Consider the following 25,329-nt stretch of genomic DNA (forward strand, 5'->3'; position numbering starts at 1 on the left):
GAGACGGTGGGGTACACGCTAGGGAACACAACTTGACCAATATTTATATTTCCTCAGTAGACCTGGGAATCCGGCAGAATTGTATGCTTACCCACCATGGCACAAGGGTTCCTGCGCTGGCGCGAGGTAGCAGTTTGTGCACCGGCGCAGGCAGAGAACAGGAATGCGCTGGATAATGTTAAATACAGAGCATTCCTGCTCTTTCCCTTTCATTCAGCGCTGCGCAAGAAGGTGGCTTGCTGTGCTCTGTCGCGTGAAAAATTGATAAATTTGCCCCTTGGTGTAATTCGTCCAGGCTATTTACAGCCGCACTACTACGCCTGTCTCAAAGTTGTCCAGCCACCATAGCTTCTACTAACTAGTTCCTTCAAACACCACAGCTGGACTGCCAGCAGCACCCAGCCCTGGCAACCTGCTCTCCTGCCCAGGTAGCGGGGGAGGTCGGTGGGGGGAGAGCAGGGGTGGCCGTGCTAGTGACAAGCACTGCTCCCGCTTTTCTTAGAGGGGGACGATATTGCAGTACTGCTGCAAAACCTGCCCCCAGTAACAAAACAGGCCTCCACGGGTCCAAAACCTACCCCCAGTAACAAAACCGGCCTCCACGGGTCCAAAACCTGCCCCCAGTAACAAAACCGGACTCCACGGGTCCAAAAACCGCACCCAACCATTCAGGCCCAACTGGAAAACACCCAGTGGCCGCTATGGCCAGTCCGGCACTGCAAAGAACTATGAAGAGACAGGATTTTAACTTGTGGCGCTTTACAAAAACGCAGAAGAAATAAACAAATAAAAAGCCTACGTAAATCTTATCTCCCACATTCCCTCACTACCCAGCATCATATTGCGCACCCCCATTTCAATTGGTGCTCTCACATTGACAATTGTAGACGTCTTCACTCTGTGTATTCTGTAGTGAAGTAGAATTAATTCACTATACCATATGTTAATCTAAAATGCTGTCTGGCGACGTATTTGACCTTCACAACAGTGCTCATATTTTAAATCTAAATTATTTGTATTTTTGATGCATTAACCGAATACTGGAACAAGTTCGCGGTTAACCTACGTTTAAGCAGTTTCAAAACTTAACCTATGCTGCCCTCTAGCGGACAAAACATACAACAACTCTTCTAAATCTACTCATGAGTTTTCAAAATACTGCTCTGTCCTTGCTAAAGCGCACGTTGATATAGCTTTTCAATCAGTTTTGTACACTGAGGCCCAGATTTATGGGGTTTTGGCATAGGGCTGTGTCAGGCTGCATCACAAGGAAAGGGCCGGAATGCACCGTATCCATGCAATACAGCACATGCCTGTCCATTCCCACTGTGATAGCGCCGTTTTGACTGCATAGCGCAAACGCAGGCACCCTTGCACCACGGTGCAATGCTGTCTGCATTGCAGGCAGGATTGTTTTTGTGCAGGAAGGGGCACCTTTCTCCTCTTTCTATGTGTGCTGCTGCAGAATGCAGCACACGTAGAAAGGGGAAAAACAAGGAGAAATTAAGATATTTCTCCTCATTGCACCTCCTAAGGGGAGGGCTTTTGCACATCCTTAGGTTTACAGGCTTCTGCAAATCTGGTGATGCATCAAAATCCATGGGTGTTGCATGGGGACACCCACCGCAACGTCCATGGAACGCCTCTCTAACACTCAGTGAGGCAATGCAGTGATTCGCGCTGCTTGCCCTACTCCATATCCATGAGGCCATTCAAAGCCATGCAATGTGGCTGTGCATGGCCTCATAGATGTGGTTGAAAAGTTTGCGCTGCCGCTGTGTCACTAAAATTGATACCACATCGGTGCAAGCCTCTCACAAAAATGCCCCTGAAAGTGCACGTGGAAGTAGTAGTCTGTTCTACGCGCCCAAATAAGGCTATTGCTCCTGCATTTAAACATGGAAACCAGGGGACAAGTCCTAACAAATATTAGTGTGTGTGGGGAAATGAGCATAAATAACTCTTGATACCATATGTAATGTGCCATAATATTTCCGCTCTCTTAAAATGGAACTGACCTACTTTACAAAAACAAGTTACCATAGTCACTCAGAAGTTTGAAAAGACCAAATTTTTGGTTTGAGCCCATAAATTGTCTAAATTATACTATATTGAAACAGGGAAACTTGCTATCACATCTTTATGCTGCCTTAAAATCAAAACATCAAACAAATGTGCTAAATGTATTTTTTTGACCATATAAACCTGCTGTTGATACACATCTCTTTTCTGTTGGTGTTCGTTATCCAGCTCCATTGCACAAAAGCACTGCACACGTTTTGAACTTAAGGCAATAGAACTTTTAATGGAGTGACATTCCTTGACATTGAAAAATAAACCCCTGCGTGGCCTCACTCATAAATAATGTGGTTTCTACCAGCAGAAGGAAGGGTTTAAACACCTTTATGTGAGATTACACACATACAGACACTTATTTTCGAGGATTTGGTGTAGGACAGTGTAGCAAAAGTTGTGTGTAGGGAGCTACCCTTTCTGGCAGGAAAAAGATTGGGTCAACAATCTTATAAAAAACGGGGCTCCTTCTCCTGAGTTCAATACATCATAGGTGGTGTTCAGATCCCAAAGGGGGACGTTTGCATCAATGGGAGGGATTTAAATGTTGCACCGGTTACCAAATTTACAACTAAGTGTATGTGGGGTACCATGAAAAACATGAAACAATTTTTATAGAAACATTTTTCATTCATTTATTTAAAAACATTTTTTATAAAAACATAAAACAAGAAAAACATGAAAAACAGTGTAGCAAGCCACCTTGCTGTGCTGCCCTAGGCCAAAGTGAAAGGGCAGGAATTCACTGTATTTATGCTATGCAGTGCATGTCTGTCCTTTATCCCAGCACTGGTGCCATTTAGGCAACCTGCAAGAGTTCCTATGTTGTTGGCAGGATTGTTTTGTGCAGGAAGGGGCACATTTCTGCACAAAAACAATCCTAAGAGGTGTTTTCCTCTTGCTGTGTGTGCTGCAGACTTCAGGACACATAGAAAGAGCAAAGAAGGAGGAGGAATGAAGATATTCTCATTTGTTGCGCCTCAGCTCGGGAGGTTAAGGATTTGGTGCTTCCCCTGGTTTACATGATCTTCCAAGGGTGTTGCATGGGAAACCCACTGCATACGCTCACAGAACGCCTCTCGATTGCAGAATAAGGCAACACAGCAATTTGCGCTGCTTTCCTCACATCATACCTTTGAGGCCATCAAAAGCCACACATAGTGGCTTTGCGTGTCCTCATAGACATGATTTTGTAGTCTGCGCCGCCGGAGTGTCCCAAAATGTGACACTCCAGCAGCGCAGGGGGCTCGTAAAAAAACCTCACAGAGTTTGCAAATCCACGCAGCTTCAGTGTTGGGGCACAAGATGTCACTTCTGGGTCTCCTGTAGCCTTGGGTAGGAGGAACTGTGCCACTCTCTTTCAAATAGTGGGGGGACCCCAGGGCTGTCCTAATAGCATCATAGGCCCCGGGACAAAGCAGTGCACAGGGCCCTGCCTACGCAACCACTCACAGTAATAAAAACGTTTAACGGAAAATTAGTGTTAAATTCTGGTCTGCATGAGGCCCCTATGCTCATGGGAACTGCCCGGCATGCCCATGCGTTAAGACGGCACTGGGGACCATGTACATTCACTTCCACCCCGACTTGTGCCCTAATGCAAACAAATAACAGGCCAGTTGATGAATACATGGAACATGGCTGTTTAATTGGGACCCGAATTGTAATTTTCAAAGTGAATATTTATTTTTGCCTAATTAATGATCTGATGCTTCTGGTTTACTGGCTTTATAAACCTATGAACACATTTTTTTGTTTTATCAGACCAGTCTGTGTAAAACTTGCAGTGGCCTCGGAAGTAAGAATTGATGGTTTCAGCTCCTCTCTGCGGAGACTCTGTCTCACCAGCTCGTCCAACACCACAGCATTTCAAGGCTCCAGATGTTTAAATTTAGAAAAAAAGAGTCCAACTCCTGCTTTGATGGTAGAAAAAGGCAACACTTGAAACGCTTCATATAGAAAGGTAATATCAATTTTGTAATTCTAACACTTAAACAGTGAAGCACATATGTTGCTGTAAATGTACCTGTAATACACCTGTAATACATCTGCCCCGGGTGTCAAAGAGAGTGCCATGCTTCATCATACAGTGTTGTCTACAGTAGTTCCAAGAAATCACACTGCTAAATTCAATTGATGGAACTCAGGGACAGATTTTCAAAGAAGTCACGCAATGCAGCGCAGCAGCCAAAAATGCTGTGCTGCGTTGCATGACAGGGAGGGAGCAGGAGAGTGCCATATCTACAGAGATAGGGCTCGCCCCACTCCCTAGCACCATGCGCCAGGCTCACACCTTAGCACCATAGCGCTAAGGTGCGTGCCTGAGTCTATCATAGGTTTTATACAAGAAGAGTACCCTGCCTGTACAAAATACTATGCCTAGACAAGTACAAACACTTTTCCCACTATGTATGTGTGCTGCACAGGGCAGCATGCATGCAAAGTAGGAAAAGATAGGAGAAATTAAAACATTTCTCCTGTTAATGTCTCCTTTCATATGGGGGTAACGTTTGGCGCTAAACCTTGTCTACATTGTTTGTAGTTAGGGTTTTCCATCAAAAGGCCATGGGTGGTTGCATGGAACGCCCATGTACCAACCTTGTAATGCCCCCTTGGTGCTAAGTAACGCAAAGCAATGGTTCACTCTGCTTTGTGCTACTTGTAGGGTACTTTCCAATGCAAAACAAGATTTGCGCTGGAAAGTAAATGGGTAAAAACATTTTGTGCTGGTTAGCATCACTTTTGTGACGCTAACCCAGTGCAAAATGTAGGAAAATCTACCCTCAGAGTTAAAGACGTAGGGGAAGTCACTACTAGTCAGATGGTGGATTCAAGACCAAACCTGGTACCCAGCCATTGAGCATCGTTATGTGGATTAATGAACCTCCTGCTGAAATCAAGTAAGCAATCAGCTGGTCAAAAACTCAAATCCCAGGGTGTGGCAGTCAAGCCATGTTACCCTTTCATCATTGACAAAATGAGTTCCAGTGATCCGGCTCGCAGTAACACATGTTCTATACTGCGCTGCATGGTGCACGGATTAAGCAGAAAGCGCTATATGAAAATAAGGACCAGAAGAATGAAAAAACTAGCCACAAAAAGAGGGCGCCAACTTTTTGAAACCACTCTTTACTTTTTGGATGCTACCTATGTACTAATAGATTGCATCGTAAAATGTCCTGTTACGGTGGGCTGCAGGACCACCACCTAATGAATATTGGTTTGGTAGATAACTATTTCCGACCCCCGGTACTTGACTGTAAACACAGGGATGGTGGCCTGCAAGGAACAGTAGATCACTGCGTTTGCATTTTTAAATGGGATCTTTTTTTTTTGTTAAAGCACCCCATGTTCCTTAACGGAATCAGTGCTGCTTTAAAAAAAAAAAAACTTGAAAAAAAATGTTTCCATGTTAGCGAAATATCAGAGGGAATAGGTAGGTATCCCCTGGATCCACTGCTTGAAGGTGGGCAGGCTGAAGGTGATATGGGCCAATATTCAATACACGGAAGGTGTTATAGGTCTTACATGCAGTCCAGACACATTAGGGGAATCTCAGAAGTATTCCACAACCAAGGCTGGAGTAACAGGATAGATAGAGGGATACAAAAGATGTGAAAAGTACCCATCAGCCCACTCAGTAGTGGAGGCTCGTCATTTGGGATTTTCAAATGTAGAAAGTTGGTGTCCAACCAGCACTACCTTCAGTGAATACTGAGGCTAGCATAGGACCCAAAGGTTGAGCTTTCAACCTGAACAAATGACAGCACAAGTGGCTGAAAAAGGGGCTTAGTTGCAGTGCTCAAAGATGTGAAAAAAGGAAAATGATCCAAGTGATTATAAAAATACCTAACTTGACGTCAATAAGAAAACTTTATTGGGTGTGCCCGTCAAGATGGTATGGTTAAAAACAGAGTGATAATAGCAAGAAAGATGATTAGCTATTTACCCGAGATGTTATCTGGTCAACATGTTTCAGCCTGTAAAGGCTTTCGTCAGGACCTACGTATCACTACTGCAACACTTACTTTGTAATGTGTAAAAAAAGAAAGAATAATCTTTTCAAGGGTGGTGTATCCCCTCCTGTTAGAAAAAAGAAACATAAGACAATATTGCATAAAACAAAATGCAAAGCGTAACTGAAAACCCATACAGTGTCAATCACACACGTATGGAACATTCACACTATTCATATTGTAGTCACTTACCCAACTTTGTGGGATCAGGAGCCTCACCTCACCTGGCGACAGCTCAGGCTAAAGGAGGCCACGCACTGAAAATATATACAAGATAAAAGTAAAATTATGTTCATCATACAAGCAGTCTATTTACCAGAACACCATCAGACTAAGGTAGTTGTTGGCCATGACCATTCTCTAGTAGTAAGAATGTGTTAACCTAATACACATCTGAGAGTTTTCTTACACCCATTGGGATTATATGCAATCTAAATGGCGGTGTGTATCCTTGATGCTTATTCAAAGAACTGTTTTGTTTTTTGTAGGTGACATACATAGCCAAAGGTATCAAAATCTGTGTCGTCTGTCGCATAAACTAACTACTTAGCAAGCAGTCATGTATCTCACAAAAAGCTCAAGGTTAGTCCCAATTTGTTACAAAAATAATATGCAACTGAGCAAACCGTCACGTATCTCACCACAAGCTCATGATTATCCTCAATTGGTCCTATCTAGGGTAGAGAGTATGTAAATACCTATGTACAAAAATCTGGTATGCTTAGGGAGAGAGTGTACTCCTGGATCTTAGACTCCTTACCCACGAAGAAAGCATTCACTTGCTAAGCGTTTTACCAAAAAGCCACTGCAGCGCTTTAAACCCCTTAAGAAAGGAAGAAAATCACACCCATAGTAACCCTGTCTGTCCACCTACCTCTCCGTCGTTGCCTCTGGCTTGAACTGAGCCGAGGGGGAGGTGGTGTATCAGCAGAGCCTGCAAGCACATAAAGGTGCGTGGCGGACCAGAGAGGGACACGCTTGCTGTCTCCTTTCCTATTGGATCATTACCACATAAGAATTCGACCAATCAAATCAGGTCACCGCACCCGCCGGCTGCTACACCGTACGCGATGTAAAAACATGCTTTTTGTCAGAGCGGACCATGTAGAGAACTTACAGCCAAATCCGCCCATTGGTTCCTAGTCTGCCACATGAAACAGTCAATGGCAGTATATACGTTTCCTGCGCGCAGAAACACACCTCCAGACCCTAGGCCGACCCTGATTGGTCCAGGCCGATTTAACCGGATGTGTTTATAAATGTCGCTGTAAAAAGTTGACACAACTCCGCTAACTTGGCGGGCTGTTTCCTCACTGGATGGAGCATTCCGATTGGTTTCGTCCCACTTGTGTGGACAAATACAAACGCTGCCTAGGGCAGTGCACGCGCTGACTGGAAAATCAATGCGCTGCCTAGAAAAGAATACCAGAGGTCAAATACATCAGACCAACACATATAAGTACACAACCAGACATAAAAAAAATTGTTTGCATGTTTACCGACCATTCATAATGTTTATATGTAACCGAGTCTACTGAGGTGCCTATAGCGTGTGGACGTGAGTAACATCCTGTACTCTCCTCATGTCGATTTTACTTCAAATTAAGGCTACCTGCCCCGATTGGTTTCAGATCCTGTCAGTAATGGCAGAATATGTTTGCTGAAAATAATCATTCCGCATTTCACAGTATCTGTGTGGGCCTACAGCCAGAAGGCATGCCTAAAGTGACACACTTGTAGCGGTGACACAGTCAGGTGTGAATCATAAAACTGTGTTCACCCAGGTCTTGGTTCAAGAGGCTTTAACAGCTCATAACTTGCTTATTTTCAGCAAACATATTCTGCCATTACTGACAGGATCTGAAACCAATCGGGGCAGGTAGCCTTAATTTGAAGTAAAATCGACATGAGGAGAGTACAGGATGTTACTCACGTCCACACGCTATAGGCACCTCAGTAGACTCGGTTACATATAAACATTATGAATGGTCGGTAAACATGCAAACTATTTTTTTTATGTCTGGTTGTGTACTTATATGTGTTGGTCTGATGTATTTGACCTCTGGTATTCTTTTCTAGGCAGCGCATTGATTTTCCAGTCAGCGCGTGCACTGCCCTAGGCAGCGTTTGTATTTGTCCACACAAGTGGGACGAAACCAATCGGAATGCTCCATCCAGTGAGGAAACAGCCCGCCAAGTTAGCGGAGTTGTGTCAACTTTTTACAGCGACATTTATAAACACATCCGGTTAAATCGGCCTGGACCAATCAGGGTCGGCCTAGGGTCTGGAGGTGTGTTTCTGCGCGCAGGAAACGTATATACTGCCATTGACTGTTTCCTGTGGCAGACTAGGAACCAATGGGCGGATTTGGCTGTAAGTTCTCTACATGGTCCGCTCTGACAAAAAGCATGTTTTTACATCGCGTACGGTGTAGCAGCCGGCGGGTGTGGTGACCTGATTTGATTGGTCGAATTCTTATGTGGTAATGATCCAATAGGAAAGGAGACAGCAAGCGTGTCCCTCTCTGGTCCGCCACGCACCTTTATGTGCTTGCAGGCTCTGCTGATACACCACCTCCCCCTCGGCTCAGTTCAAGCCAGAGGCAACGACGGAGAGGTAGGTGGACAGACAGGGTTACTATGGGTGTGATTTTCTTCCTTTCTTAAGGGGTTTAAAGCGCTGCAGTGGCTTTTTGGTAAAACGCTTAGCAAGTGAATGCTTTCTTCGTGGGTAAGGAGTCTAAGATCCAGGAGTACACTCTCTCCCTAAGCATACCAGATTTTTGTACATAGGTATTTACATACTCTCTACCCTAGATAGGACCATTTGAGGATAATCATGAGCTTGTGGTGAGATACGTGACGGTTTGCTCAGTTGCATATTATTTTTGTAACAAATTGGGACTAACCTTGAGCTTTTTGTGAGATACATGACTGCTTGCTAAGTAGTTAGTTTATGCGACAGACGACACAGATTTTGATACCTTTGGCTATGTATGTCACCTACAAAAAACAAAACAGTTCTTTGAATAAGCATCAAGGATACACACCGCCATTTAGATTGCATATAATCCCAATGGGTGTAAGAAAACTCTCAGATGTGTATTAGGTTAACACATTCTTACTACTAGAGAATGGTCATGGCCAACAACTACCTTAGTCTGATGGTGTTCTGGTAAATAGACTGCTTGTATGATGAACATAATTTTACTTTTATCTTGTATATATTTTCAGTGCGTGGCCTCCTTTAGCCTGAGCTGTCGCCAGGTGAGGTGAGGCTCCTGATCCCACAAAGTTGGGTAAGTGACTACAATATGAATAGTGTGAATGTTCCATACGTGTGTGATTGACACTGTATGGGTTTTCAGTTACGCTTTGCATTTTGTTTTATGCAATATTGTCTTATGTTTCTTTTTTCTAACAGGAGGGGATACACCACCCTTGAAAAGATTATTCTTTCTTTTTTTACACATTACAAAGTAAGTGTTGCAGTAGTGATACGTAGGTCCTGACGAAAGCCTTTACAGGCTGAAACATGTTGACCAGATAACATCTCGGGTAAATAGCTAATCATCTTTCTTGCTATTATCACTCTGTTTTTAACCATACCATCTTGACGGGCACACCCAATAAAGTTTTCTTATTGACGTCAAGTTAGGTATTTTTATAATCACTTGGATCATTTTCCTTTTTTCACATCTTTGAGCACTGCAACTAAGCCCCTTTTTCAGCCACTTGTGCTGTCATTTGTTCAGGTTGAAAGCTCAACCTTTGGGTCCTATGCTAGCCTCAGTATTCACTGAAGGTAGTGCTGGTTGGACACCAACTTTCTACATTTGAAAATCCCAAATGACGAGCCTCCACTACTGAGTGGGCTGATGGGTACTTTTCACATCTTTTGTATCCCTCTATCTATCCTGTTACTCCAGCCTTGGTTGTGGAATACTTCTGAGATTCCCCTAATGTGTCTGGACTGCATGTAAGACCTATAACACCTTCCGTGTATTGAATATGTATAGTTGGGGGACAAGGTGCATGTAGGTCTATAACAATAATTCCCCTTGGGCCCTATTCTACTCTGTAGTTTTGTGTGATATGGGCCAATATCCATCTACAATATTTTTAAATCATGTCTAGGAATGGTATATATGTGTTAAATGTTGAACAGGGAAAGGTATCATATAAGCTCAATGTCACTTGCTGTTGCAGGAAAAAGTGGTGCAAGCAAACCACATGCCGCTGAACATGGAGGGGGCACTGACGGCCCGTGAGCTAGTTGGGGTTCAGGACTTTCTCCTCTTGGATTCCTTCACCAGTGATGAATCTTTTCTGGACAACCTACGCAAACGTTTCAAGGAGAACCTCATCTATGTAAGTCTGTCCTCTTCCTTAACATCTTTGAGGAATACTAACCTTTCTCCTAGAACCAAACCATGTTGATTCTGGACTTGCTGTAAACCTCCCAGTAGCTCTGAAGACAAAGAAACAGGACTTCATTAATTGGCTTTGAGATAACGGAGGGATCAGTGTTTAGGCCCTAAGTAAGAGATGGGAGTACATCTGTGCTGAGATTCTGGGTCACCAGAATGTTTACAAGTTAAACACCACAGAATGAGGAATAATTGTGTGGGTCCAGTGGTAAATGTGTGTGTGGGGGTAGTGGAATGCGAGATATTGGGCAGGGGTGGGAAAGGTGGTGTCAGGAAGGGGAGACGATTAGATGGTAAGGATTTTATCCTCCCTCTGTCCTTTGAAGGAGGTTATTCAGCACTCCCACAAAGCAATTTTTCAAGCCAGATTTTAAGGGCAGTAAATTCAGGTCAGTTGTTTTCTGTACCTAGCAAACCATCTGGGTGTGGGAAAAGTGACCCACTTAGGATTGAGTGCAGCGAACCACACAGGAGTTCTGCTGTGCTCCTCTCATAATTACTGAGACCTGATGCACAGAGTTGTACCCGAGTTCGCTGAGCCCAGGAGTGCTGTTGGAGAGTTGCTGGGACCCTCAGAAGGCAAGTTATCAACCCAGGAAGGATTGGCCTGTGACCACGACACCGGGTGACAGGATTTCACACAGACGGAGAGGACTAACTGTTTTTGAGGTCCTTGCTGGTTCCCCTGACTAGCACCCTGCCAGAGTTGATTGCCCCAGGTACTTCTAACCGACCGCATGGACACTTACCTAAGTTGTCCTTGAAAAAGTTTCTATAAGGTTAGAAGTACGAAAATAAGAACAATGATTACCTAGGGAATTCCTAATTATGATTTTTTTGTGAATTGCAATTAGGAAATCGATATTTCTAATATATAAAACTCTTTTGAGTTTCTTTCGCCATTCATAGTGGGTAGCAAACAGACCTACTATATATAAATGAGGCAGGTCGCAATTTGTGACCCACTGGAATTTGCTGCCATCATTTGGATGTTGGCCTGCTGACCACCATGTCTCTGATTGCTTTTAAATGGAGAAATATTTTTTTTTAAATGCAGCCCTTTTCCCTTGAAGGAAAACGGGATGCATTTACAAAAGCAAAATAAAGCTTTGAAGTTTCATTGGACCACTGTCTGCTCTTAAAAAATATTTTTTCAACCATTCTCAAAAGGGACGAGGCCACATGGGGACCCCTTCCCATTGGCAAATGGGTTACCACCAACTTTCAATTGGCAGTAAATTGTGATTGTTTCGCAACAGAATTTTGCTCGCAAAACATTAGTACATGCCATTCCAATTCGCTATTAATAGGGGACGCCCTCAACACACCGCTTCCAAATACAGAATCGCAAAACCCAAATTGTGATTCGGTAACTGGTAACTGAATCGTGCATAGGGCTATGGACATCACAAAAAGCATTTTGCATTTGCAAACAGTCTGATTAACCTAATTAGGCTGTTCAAATGCTTAAAACATGTTCCTCTGTGTAAGCCTCGCTGCTCAGTGCCACAGCTACCCAGAGTTGAGTTAGGGCTTTAAGGATGAAATGTACCAGACCTAAAAGGGTTGGTAGGTATATTACATGATGAGGCCACGCAACAACACCATATAATACACCACTTTTCCTCATGTTGTATATTTGGCTTGCAAGAAGTATCCTTTGTGTTTAACTCCATAAATATAGTGTAGTTTCTTTGCCACTAATCAATGTTTAATAAATGACTAATCAATTTTATCTGTCACAGCCCATGTCCTGTGAAATCAATCGTTAGAAAATGAATGAAGTATTTGACTTAAGAACATTCAAAATTGATTTTTATTTTTATGTTTCTCTCTCTAGACTTACATTGGAACTCTTTTAGTGTCCGTAAATCCATACAAGGATTTTGGCTTATACACACAAAATCAAATGGAGCTTTATCATGGGGTAAACTACTTTGAACTGCCGCCACACATGTAAGTATATAATTGAACCTATGTCCAGCTCATAGTAGTAAACTGATTAATATGTAACACTTCAATACAGCAAATCTTTCTAATTTGTGTGCCGCAAATGTATATTTTTATTGAAAAGCATCGGTATAAGTGATCATCCAAGTTAATCTTCACAAGGAAATTTGCATACACAAAATGTGGCTGCAGATTAAGGGCCTGATGTATGAAATTTCCCTTTGCAAAAAGGGTCGAAAATGGCACATTAACTTTTTGGAAATGGAAAAGGATTTTATGCCAATAGGTCAAGTAAGCAAAATTATGAATTGTAGTGAGTCGGAATCCAAACTACCTCAGCAATATTCAGCAGGAGGGTCGTAAATTGTGGCCCACTACATTTGAATGCCATCACAGGGATGGTGGACTGCTGGAGTCATTTCTGTGAACACATTTTAAATAAGTGCACCGTTTTATCTAACTGTAGATGGTTTCTGTTAAAGAAAAAGTGGCCGCATTTAAAATTAAAAGGTTATTTTTTGTTTATTTGAGAGTTGGAAGTGGTCTTGTGGACCACTGCCTACTCCCCAACAATCTTTATTTTTTAATAGTCACAAAGGGGAATTTGCAAAAGAATTGACACCTCTTTTGAGGTGTTGGTAAAATGTCAGTGCTTTGCGATTGGACTTTAGTCACAAAACATTGAGAGATACCTTAATAAATCTTTGGATGGGACAAAAATCAAAATAGGGCTAATAAAGCGCACAGATACTGCAAGGAGTGTCCCGTCAATGCAGGTATGTAGACCTCTGATCCTAAATGTATATGTGAGGGGACTCAAACAAAAAGGCTTCTTTAAAAAGCCAGATTTTCAGGCTTCGTTTAAAGGAGCCCGCATCCTTAATAGCACGCATATGCCGAAGGAGAGCATTCCAGCCAGCAGCGTTTAGCACAGACAAGGAGGATCCTCCACAATTCCTCCTCCTTGTCTTAGGCACCACAACCAGCAATGAGTCAGCCAAACATAGGGTTCTGGAGGGGAGATAGTGAAAAAAAACACTTAGATAAATATTTAGGACCTAGTCCATAAAAAGCTCTATTGGCAAGGACCGGTCCCTTAAACTTTCAGCCAATGTAACTACAGAAACGTTCCTCAGATGTAAGTAGGAGCCTAGCTGCAGTATTCTGCACCAACTGTAGTCCCTTGGGTGGATACAAAGGGAGGCCCCAGTAGAATGGATTGGCATAGTCCTGCAGAGAGGGTACAAGGGTATGGACTACCATCTTCTGACAAGAGGCCGGAAGAAGCAACAGAAACTTCCTCAGGAATTGCAGGAGGCCAAAACAAGTTCCAAGTGTAGTCTCCACTTGCTCTTTGAAGAAAAAATTACAATCAAATCTCACTCCGAGATTCTTCACTATCATAGTGGGGCATTGGAGGAAATAGAGAAAAAACTTGACACAATCTCACCACCCTACAAAGGGGGTGGGATATCCAAAGACCAGTACCTCTGTCCTGCTTGTATTGCACTCGAGGTTGCTGTGGCAAATCTACTGAAACACTGATGACAGACAAGCTTCAAATCTGCGTTGGGCGCTAGTGATGTTACCATCCCAAGTTACAATAATGTGTGTGTTGTCAGCATAAGAGATGACCTGACCTCCAAATGATTCCACCAGTGTTGCCAAAGTGATCAATGTCGGACTCAAGGCAGAGCCCTGGGGAACTCTGAACTCAATGGACTTAGAGTCGGATGCAAATGGTGGCATCAACACCAGCTAAGATGTGATAGATAGAAAAGAATGCATCCAGGCCGAGGCGGTCCCACCTATGCTGATGTCCTGCAAACGTTGCATCAGGATAGGATGGGAAACTGTATTAAATGCCGCCAAAAGGTCTAAAAGCAGCGTAGCCATTTATTACTGTTATCTAATGCCATTTTAATGGTATCCAAGAAACTTGACCCGAAAAGACTCAGTGTTGCAACCGGGGCAAAAGCCCATTGTGAGGGAGGTAACAACTGGTTGGCGTCGAGAGAGCTAGAAAGCTGGATATGAATCAATTTCTCAAGGATCTTAGAAAAGGCCAGTAGCAAATACATTGGCCTGTAATTAGCTAGGACAGGTCATTCTACCGAAGGGTTTTTGAGTAGTGGATTCAACCTGGGCGCCCTAAACACACAACATCCAAATAGGAATTCAGCATTGATTTCTAAACCTATTTTGTGATTCATATATAACAAAAAGCCATTTTGCAGATCCAAAACCTGTGATTTTGCGAATTGCAGGCTCTGCCACCGAAATTGTCTTTGTACTTCAAGCCCTAAAGATGCTAATTATAGTGTCTAGAAATGGGAACAACATTTCTCTTTCCCAACTAGTAGACTGCATAGGAATTCTCCAATCCTCATACTCCTAAAACAGCTAGCAGGCAACTTTTGTTCTGAGAAAATCCAGTAAGAAGCATTCACATCTAGCACCATGGCTTCAACCATAATATATTTTCATCATAATTGATGACAAAGTCACCTTTTTATGATGATCTCTTGATTCTGTAGAAAAGGAACTCCTAAGAAATTATCAATCAGCCTGTTTGATCCTCTAGTCAACAGTGACTGATCGATGCTATCAATTGGGAACACAGCATCCATACTCCAAGATGCGAAACTCTTAAAAGGAAGCAAAGTCACATTTTCTGCTCTGTCCATACATAGAAAAAATCTTTTCCAGATCATTTATTCACTTGTTTTCTTCGTAAATCTTAGAGCTCCAGAAAAACAGCCTCTTCCTACCTCAGATGATGAGGTAATCCCAAGGAATGATATATACAAAACTCAAAAAGGCTCTTTGTCTTCTAGGCCACTTTGGTGCAGTTGGTTCTGTGTCCAAGCAAACACCAGTCACATGGATAGTTCATGCATTTGTAGTATCCAAATGGTAACGGGCAATGTGTAGGAAGGTGTAGGCATTTATTGACAGTGGGCCATATGTATCAACATCCCGTTTTGCGATTTCTAAATAGCGATTTTTAAGGAATCGCTATTCAGAAATCGCAAAATGGTATGTCTGTAGAAATTCGCTTCTTTTTAGCGTTTCCTTAAAATTCCTTAATTGCGATTAGCAAATTGCTAATCGCAATTAAGGAATAATTTCCCATTAATTTCTATGGGCCAGGAGGCCCATAGGAATGAAGGGGAAATTTGCAATTCCTTAAATGCAATCGCAAGATAAGGAATCGCAAATTTTGCGATTCCTTATTTTTCAAGCAGATTCCCTTGATGCATACCATTAGTCCAAATTGCTTTCGCAAACGCCGAAATTCTGTGAATTTCGGCGTTTGCAAAGTCAATTTAGCTTGATACATATGGCCCAGTATCTCTGAAATCCTGAGTTGGACAGAAACAAGGGTGCCCGAATCGTGATTTTTAGGTGTGCTGTAAGGCTGCACCATCAGGGTCTTCAATTGACACATATTGATCAGATAAAACATGGCATTATATGTCAGTAAAAAACTGTTCGAAATTTGAATTTATATGTAGAATTTGGTGGGGAAACACTAAATTTCATGACAATTATGTATTCCTAAGGGGGACACACTGCAATAGTGATGACATTCTGTATCTCAGAGTTTTATAATGCTGCACAGTCCGTCATTTCGAGTGTAGAATTACTGATGTGGAATTCCCAGTTTATGAGAAAGGTTGTGTATGCAGAAAACTGCTGATACATCCCCTGGTGAGGCACTCCGGGTGTGCTCAATAATATGATTCACGTGTTTGAAGATTTAATTCATTTATTCTTCATTGATTTATCAATTATTTTTCATTTGATATTGATAGCATATCAAAAACAGCGTAAATTCGTATGGTTGCTAGATGAACTTCTCTTCAATGCATTTCGGGCAAAACTGCCCTTGGTCACGAAGCGCTGTGGAGGAAGGCAAAGGGAGGTAGGTGAGGGGGGTTCAGGGGATAACAAATCCAGTCTTACTTGTGCTATCAGTGAAAGAGTATCCAAGTGGGTTGGCTAGTGCTCGGTTGTTCAACGTGAAGGTCAGGGAAGTGCTAGGGATTTTTAACGCGTGAAGTTAAAAAGCGATGCGCTTGGTCGGTTGGCGTATAGCGTGGTCAAATGATAACAGGAACTTACTTCATCGTAGCGCGTAGCAAAGACTGCTGTTCTGGCTGCTGTAAAGACGCTGTTGGCAGTGTTTGTAGGTGGGGGCTAATAATGCCGTGCGTTGAGGCGGCGCGGGTTAGTGAACATAAACGAAGGACTAGGGAACTTAGGTGCGGCCATCTTGGAGTGTGTTGTGGATTACGCGCTGGGATCAAATGTGGGGGTTGTGAGGAGTCAACAACGAGCAAAGTAAACATTTACATTGTCATAAAGATACAGATAGTACAAATGTTAAAGATAACAGCTGTATTCAATGCGGTCGTTGAGGCCAAAAGGCTTCAAAGTCTGTAATCGGTAACTCCATTCACATTCTCTTTTTAGCAATAGTTTATGATTGTCAATGCCTTCACTTTTTGTTAGGATTTCCAGTACAATAAATTTCAATTGTGCAATGGTATGGGGTGATTCAGCAAAGTGCATTGCGATGTTGGATTTCTCAACTTTCAACCTAATGTTGGACTTATGTTGCACAATTGAAATTTATTGTACTGGAAATCCTAACAAAAAGTGAAGGCATTGACAATCATAAACTATTGCTAAAAAGAGAATGTGAATGGATTTACCGATTACAGACTTTGAAGCCTTTTGGCCTCAACGACCGCATTGAATACAGCTGTTATCTTTAACATTTGTACTATCTGTATCTTTATGACAATGTAACTGTTTACTTTGCTCGTTGTTGACTCCTCACAACCCCCACATTTGATCCCAGCACGTAATCCACAACACACTCCAAGATGGCCGCACCTAAGTTCCCTAGTCCTTCGTTTATTTTCACTAACCCGCGCCGCCTCAACGCACTACATTATTAGCCCCCACCTACAAACACTGCCAACAGCGTCTTTACAGCAGCCAGAACAGCAGTCTTTGCTACGTGCTACGATGAAGTAAGTTCCTGTTATCATTTGACCACGCTATACGCCAACCGACCAAGTGCATCGTTTTTTAACTTCACGCGTTAAAAATCCCTAGCACTTCCCTGACCTTCACGTTGAACAACCGAGCACTAGCCAACCCACTTGGATACTCTTTCACTGATAGCACAAGTAAGACTGGATTTGTTATCCCCTGAACCCCCCCTCACCTACCTCCCTTTGCCTTCCTCCACAGCGCTTCGTGACCAAGGGCAGTTTTGCCCGAAATGCATTGAAGAAAAGTTCATCTAGCAACCATACGAATTTACGCTGTTTTTGATATGCTATCAATATCAAATGAAAAATACTTGATAAATCAATGAAGAATAAATGAATTAAATCTTCAAACACGTTGTGAATCATATTATTGAGCACACCCGGAGTGCCTCACCAGGGGATGTATCAGCAGTTTTCTGCATACACAACCTTTCTCATGTTCCATTGGTGTTTGGACGGATAACACCACCCTTGAGTGCACCCAGAACCTTGTTGAAACTTGCTCATAAACTACTTTCAGCCTTAGCAGTGCACCACCTGTTCTTTCTTTTTGTCAATTTGAATTCCCAGTTTAGTCATCACTAGTATAGATACCTATAATAGAGAACTACAATTACAGAGAAGACGTTTCCATCTCTCTAACTAAGGAAATGCCACACCACAAAGTTCAGTAAAGTTTTTTGCTGAATGTAGTAGATCACATATCTGACCAATTCACAGTAACCCTAGTTTAACTCCAACATTAGCTAATAACCTTTTTGTGATTTGGCAAGTGTGTTTAAAATGCATGTGATCAAATCCATGTGATATCTGAGGATTTTGGGAGGTTTTAGAAGAAAGAAACTCAAATAAACACCACATCTCTAACCTTTATAAAAACTATCATTAAGCAACTGGCATGTCAGACGAGAACTTCTACTGAGAAAAGTCATGAGAGAAAGAAAGTAGCAGGACGGACATATTAGGATCACCTTATTTGGATACCAGAAGAGGATCATGCAACTGATAGCCTACATGCCTGAATCTTTCAAGCATGTTTGGTAACAGCTTTGAAAGATGTTGATGAAAATGTAAAAACAGGGCAAAATTATATACACGTTTGTTGAGAGTGCATTGATATTCAGATTTACTGACAAGAACTATCCGAAAGCAGATGGCAACACAAAAGTAATAATACGTGGAGATTATTAAGGTAATGGCGTAGCACCCACAAGCTACAATTAAATGCAAAAGAGTGCTACCTACAGGATATATCAGTGATTAACTAGTATTGACATAAGAATTTCCACCCATCACACATTTTTTGTACCAATGAGCATTTCAGAGTAAGAGGGCAGACCTAAAGCATGAAGCCTCAGCTTGTAGACCCAGTGATTTAGGCGACCCACAGAGAATACGGAAGAATAGTTTCCCAATGCCTGCTCCTTTGAACCTTCTCGACAATCTATTGGAAGGCAATCCTCCTACTTTTCTGGTTTGGATGCATCAAGGGACACTCACACCATTGCTTTCTTTCAATAGTTTCCCACATCTGCACCCATGCAGCCAAGGCCAAGCGGCAAAAAGTAGAGCTACACTTTGTTTTTGTAACCCATAAGAGATATATGATCCCAAGTTCTCCTTATGCCGTCATCGAGCAGCTCAAGGACTTCCCTAATCCCCGAATGCCTGTGGAATCATGTTGATGAGTTTACATTAGACAAGGATTTTGAAAACAAATCCACTTTTTATTTGTAGTGAATTTCTTACAATCACAAATATTTGATCGATCATTATTTTCCAATGAAGGGCAGGATTCAACTATAGACACTGAGGTCACCGCAACATGAGATGATGCTGTGCATTCCATAGTTTTTTATGTGCCTATGCCATATTCTGCATGGCTTAGACTAGTTATGTAATTGATGGAAATATAAAATGTAATATTTTGTCTCTGTATGTCGTTCCAACCTGTAGCTATGCCATAGCAGACAACGCCTACCGGGTGATGTGCACTGAACGCAACAACCATTTCTTCCTGATCTCCGGGGAGAGTGGAGCTGGAAAAACAGAGACATCGAAGAAGATCCTCCAGTACCTGGCAATGGTGTGTCCCACCACCCAGAAACTTCAAGTGGTCAGGGATCGGCTTCTTCTGTCCAATCCAGTGCTGGAGGTAATTGATGAGGACGAGACCTTATAATGCCTGAAGAACAGTTTCTATTGTTGAAATGCAGTACTTAATGTGAAGTGTCTTCAGGTTCTTTGCCTTTGGCTTCTTCAAGTTTATAACTACATCTAATATGTCCACAATTTACCATTTGTACTCTTTATTCATGTTTTTTAAGGTCCATCATTTGTAGGCCTAGATAATTATCCAATTAAAAATATAAGATTGCGTGTGAACTTTTGTAGTGAATATGTGCATGGAATGGCAGATTGTGTATTGCAAACCTCAGACACTTTAGACAGAGTTATATGTGACCACGCAAATTGTTATGTAAGTACAAAGGGATTGTAGGACTGCTGATTTCTTGATTTTTGGAGCCAGCATTATTTGGTATTGTGCATACCACTGGCTGCGGCGACACAGACGGTTCTTCATTTCATGGGTTTTCTTCTGCGTCCTGGCGCTCTTTCTCTCTCAGCTGGTCAGAGAGCAACAGGAGTGCAAGCTCCTCTGCTTGCTGTTTGATAAGCATTGGGTTGCTGGCAGGATGCATGTGCGAATACATTGCAGCTATGTATTGTCCAATGGCCCTCATCCGCTTTTTTCTCCCCCATAGTGTATGTTGGAACCTGCTTCTTTCAGACTCATTGATTTCCTACGGAGGCCTCCATACCTTTTTTCTCTAAAATGTTTTGCTATATCACGCTCCATTTTCTCTTCTTTCCCCAACTTAGATAATTTATGCAGCAACTCTGTGGTTTTAAGCCAGGTTTGGCTGCCACCTGCCATTTGCAATGGGTGAACCACATAATTCTTTGTTTCCTCCTTGGAGAGCAGTTATCTACCTCTGCTTTGTTTGCCACCATAGCTACGAGGTCATTTAACAGCGGTCTCCATTGCATGAATAATACTGGGACCCTATCTCTTAAGAGATGCCGTATTGCTTCATTTGGAAGAAATGGTTGGACGTCAATCTCATTGTCCCCGAGCAAGAAGTATGTATATGCTCCACTACTCAACCATTTCCCCCCTACTTCCTGATAACCTGTTTCAACCAGATTGATATAAATGTCCAGGGAAGGGACTTCAAGTGTCCAGCGGCAAATATATTTCTGGGAAACAAACATTCCAGAGAATCTATTGCACCATTATGTGATATTTGCTCTCTTGGGACTGATTTCCCAACATCCTGTTGGACCACCGGTTTAAGCCAGTCTACCTTTCTGGGCAAAATGCTGATGAATAACTGCACCCTGGACTAAAGTTGAGGGACCTCATGTCAGTCTTTCCTAGTGTCTCAGTTGGTTGCACAAGTGAGAAAAACCTAAGAACTTCTGTGGGTGCAATATGTTGCAGTCTCAGACAAATAAGGTGTGTTGTATTTATTTATTTATTAAGCAACTTGTATCGCGCAAACTAAACCCGAAGGTGTCAAGGCGCCTACCAAAACAGATCAAAAAGTTTTCAGAGCACCACTAAAGATATGCACGTGTAAAAAGGTGGGTCTTTAAAGCAGATCTAAAAGCTTGTAGAGTGGGGCGGGACCTTACTTCCAGAGGGAGAGCATTCCACCATTTAGGGGCCAGGTTAGAAAAGCCCTTGCCTCCCCATCTTGTTTTCCTAACACGAGGCACAGAAAGAAGAAGTTTATGAGTGGAACGAAGATTCCTGCCGGGGTTATACTGAGACAGGATCGATCCAATGCCTGTCGGGCTAGTTTTAGCTAAGGCTTTGTACACCATGCACATGGATTTAAAAAGGATACGGTCCCCAACGGGGAGCCAGTGGAGCTGCTTCCGGGCTTCGGTGGCAGAGGCACGTTTAGGTAGGTCAAGAACAAGTCTCGCTGCCGCATTCTGGACCACCTGCAAGCGCTGTAGCTGACTCTTATTCAGTCCTGCGTACAGCGCATTGCAATAGTCCAGCCGAGAGCCCAGAAGTGCGACGACAAGTTGCTTTCTTGCCTGGAGTGACAAATAGTGCCTGATTTTCCTTAGGATGTGGATAATCCCCCAACAGGTCGATACAGTCCTATTGACCTGTTGGCACATACTCAGGGTGGGGTCGATCATAACCCCCAGATTTTTTGCTGAGGAGGTAGGATCGGGACATACACCCAGCGAGTTCGGCCACCACTCAGCAGACCAGATCTTTTCCTTTCCTCCGAATACCATCACCTCCGTCTTCTCCCCATTCAGTTTTAGTGAATTGTGAATCATCCACTGGCCGACTGCCTCCATACAAGATCTAAAATTGGCGGCAGTCGACGAAACTGACTGGGAGAGAGAGACTAGGATCTGGGTGTCGTCCGCATAGGAAACTACCTCCATCCCAAAAGATCTAATAAGTCTGGCAAGGGGGGTCACATAGATATTAAAAAGGGTAGGACTAAGCGCTGACCCTTGAGGGACCCCACATTGCACAGACAGGGATGGAGATAGAAACGATCCCAGCATGACCCTTTGCCCTCTATGGTCGAGAAAAGAGGAAAGGAGTCCCAGAGCTGACCCGCGAACCCCAATCTCCCTCAGTCGAGATGTTAACACCGAGGGGGATAGGGTGTCGAAGGCAGCTGTGAGATCTAGAAGGATCAGGAGGGAGGTCTGTCCCTCATCAACCCTGGTGCGGATATTGTCCAGCACTATGGTGAGGGCTGACTCGGTGCTATGTTCCCTCCTGAATCCATGCTGGGAAAGATCCAAGCAGCCCGAGCTCTCCACGAATGCAGCCAGATGTTTGTTCAAATGGGCTTCTAGCATCTTCGCGGGAGCCGGGAGCAGTGAAATGGGGCGAAAGTTTTTTAATACCCCAGGGTCCAGAGAGGGCTTCTTGAGCAGAGGTTTTACTATAGCATTCTTCCACTGCTGGGGAAAAATGCCTTCCTTCATCACCCTGTTCATGATGTCAACCAGTGGGGGAAGGAGGGATTCTCTGCACTGCTTGAGGATCTTTAGCGGGCAGACATCTAGCGGAGAGCCAGATTTGGTTTTGTTGAGCAGGATCTCAAGATCCTGACAAGAGAGAGGAGGAAAGGATTCCAGATCCTGAGGTCGAGATAGTTCAACGTCATCAGGCTCAGAAAGAGCAGGCACCAGGGGCACGGCGGTAAAGGGTCTTTGAGCCTCCAGGGCAGTGTAAATGTCCGCGATCTTAGACTGGAAGAAGGCAGCTATCTTGTTGCACAATTCCTGTGAGGCAACCACAGGGTCAGGGGTCTGGAGGTAGGTAAGGGAGTCAACTATCCTAAAAAGTTCTCTAGGAGATGAAAGTGAGGAAGTGAGAGCCGTAAAATATTCTTGCTTGGTCTTAATCACTTCCAATTTGTAGTTTTTAAGCAGGACCTTATGAGCTTCTCTATCCTTAGGGACCCAGCTAGAATGCCATAAGCGTTCCTGCCTCCTTACTTCCTGTCTACGAAGCCTTAGTTGTTCTGAAAACCAGGGAGCTGAAGGTCTTTTCCTAGCAGAGTAACAAGACCTAGCTGGAGCCAGCTCCTCTAGGGCCTCCGAGATAGTGTTTTCAAATTTAGAGACCGCTGTGGAAGCGTCCATCTCCCGAGTAATGGACAGACTAGATGTCCACGGATGGAAAGAATCTTCCCTGATGTTTTTAAAGTTCATTCGCACTTCCATAGTGCTCGAGGCCCTTCTAGCAGAGTCCCGCGTCAGATAGGTCATATTGAAGGGAACGGCCAGATGGTCCGACCAGGAGAGATGGAAAGGGTTGGTAACTGTCAGCCTTTGATCATTAGAAAAGATTCCATCAAGCGTGTGCCCCGCTCGATGGGTTGGACCTTTCACCAGTTGGGTGAGTCCACAGGCTGACATTACTTCCAACAAGGAAACAGTGTCATGAGCCTCCAGTAACTCTAGGTGAAAAGTGAAGTCACCTAGAATAGTGAGATTTTGTCGGCCGAAGTAGGGTTCCAGAACCTGCATTAGTTTCAGCCCAAAACCTGCTCTTGGGCCGGGGGGGCGGTAGACCAAAATCCCATTAAATGCAGGGTTGGAGGAGTCAGATAGGGAAAAATATAAAACTTGAAACACATCCTTAGGGTCAGAGAGAGGTATAGTATGGCAGTGGAATCTGTCCTGATACAGAATAGCCAGGCCACCACCAACACAGCCTATTCTGTCATGTCGAGTTAAGCAGTAGCCCTCAGGGACCGCTTCGACAAGATCAGGGCCGGAAGAGTCTTTCGCTCAGGTCTCCGTGATAAACACCCAGGATGGTTTCTTGTCTAAAACAAGCTCCTTAAAAACAATGTTATTCTTAATGAGCGAGCGAGCATTAAGGAGAAGACAGGTTTCGCTCGGCCTTTTAAGTGCCGAGGAAAGGCAGGGCTCCGGAGGAGCAGGAGGGAAAGGGAACTTAGGGTCATCCGCATCTCTCTGAAAGCAAGCTCAGCCAGGACGTGTAGAGAAGTCTTCAGGTCTGTACCGATGAAAGCATGGGGCAGGTATGGGCTTAAGCCGCAGTACATCCTGTAAGGAATATTTCAATACATAGGCGCCTACCTTATCCTGACCAGCAGTCCAGCCATCCAGCCCGTCCTCAGCGCGGACGGGCGCAGACGGGCTGGACTCTGGCGTGACTCCGGCGTGGCTGCGGCGATCACGCTGCGCGCACACGCTGCGCGTCATCGCGCTCGGTTTAAGTAGAGCTCTAGCCAGTCCTCCTGACTGCTAGAGCGCGGGAGTGTCCTGCGTTTCCTGCGCCTACCCAATATGCGCTCCGAAAATCGTCAGCGCGAGGGACCGGGCCGCCAAAGTAGCGGTGAGGGGACCAATTTAGAATGCAAGTGTGAGCACAGGGAATTTAAAAACAAGGTAAAACGCTCCTAAATGCAATATTAAATTAAAGACAAAAACCGGAGTTTTTAAAATATCAGGTAGTCAGCACACGAGCATAACAAAGTAGCGCTCGCCAAACAGGAAGATCCTTCGCTCTACCTACTTTTAAACACTTCCCGGCATCAGTCTCTAGCCAGTCCTCCTGACTGCTAGCTCCTTGTTTATCGACCTTGGCCAATCCTAGATCCTGCTCAGTGAATGAGGTTGTTAAAAGAAAGAAGGCTCGACGTCAAAGAGCAAGATCATGACGTTTTGCTATCTCAGTGCATTGACCCTCCCTACATTCTGGAGCACATTAGTCAACGTTCTCCGAGTCAGCAGTCCTGACTGAGTCCTTCTCTCCAGTTGACTGCCAGGAAACCTCTTGGTGGAAGTGACCTCCAACAATGTAGCAGCATGCATCCACAGAGTACGTTACTGCATTTCCTTCACATCTGCACTAGATCTGGAAAGTAGTCCGTACCAGAATCTCTGCTGCAGTGTTATGGGTTTATTTATGAGCCCTTGCGTCACTTTTGCGCCGCCGGTGTGTCACTGTTTCTGACGCATCAGGGCTTAATAAATGAGCCTTGTTGCACCATATTTACAAAGTGACGTATCTACCTAGATGCGTCACTTTGTAAACCTCTGCGCCACATTATACCTGCGCCAGTTATAATGTATGCAGGGGGACGTTCCGATGCAAGAAAGGGTCATAGAAGTGACACAGTTAAATCTGTAGGGTTTCTCTGCGCCACTTCTAGGATGCAAATGCATCAAAATCTTACGCCTGCCTCTTGGCAGACATAA

At 43.7% G+C, this 25,329-nt stretch overlaps 1 protein-coding gene across 1 annotated transcript in view; it reads left to right on the forward strand.

Moving 5' to 3' along the window:
• The first annotated feature begins 10,319 nt into the window (after positions 1-10,319).
• Positions 10,320-25,329, forward strand: part of MYO1H (myosin IH) — a 655,926-nt gene continuing 640,916 nt past the window's right edge. The window contains exons 1-3 of the mRNA XM_086943103.1: positions 10,320-10,460; positions 12,360-12,475; positions 19,495-19,693. Coding sequence (XP_086799229.1) covers positions 10,323-10,460; positions 12,360-12,475; positions 19,495-19,693 — 453 coding nt within the window. The 5' untranslated portion in view covers positions 10,320-10,322. The remainder of the gene's footprint in view (positions 10,461-12,359; positions 12,476-19,494; positions 19,694-25,329) is intronic.

The sequence above is a fragment of the Lissotriton vulgaris genome, chromosome 11, assembly GCF_964263255.1.
Source record: "Lissotriton vulgaris chromosome 11, aLisVul1.2, whole genome shotgun sequence".
Classification (NCBI taxonomy): domain Eukaryota; kingdom Metazoa; phylum Chordata; class Amphibia; order Caudata; family Salamandridae; genus Lissotriton; species Lissotriton vulgaris.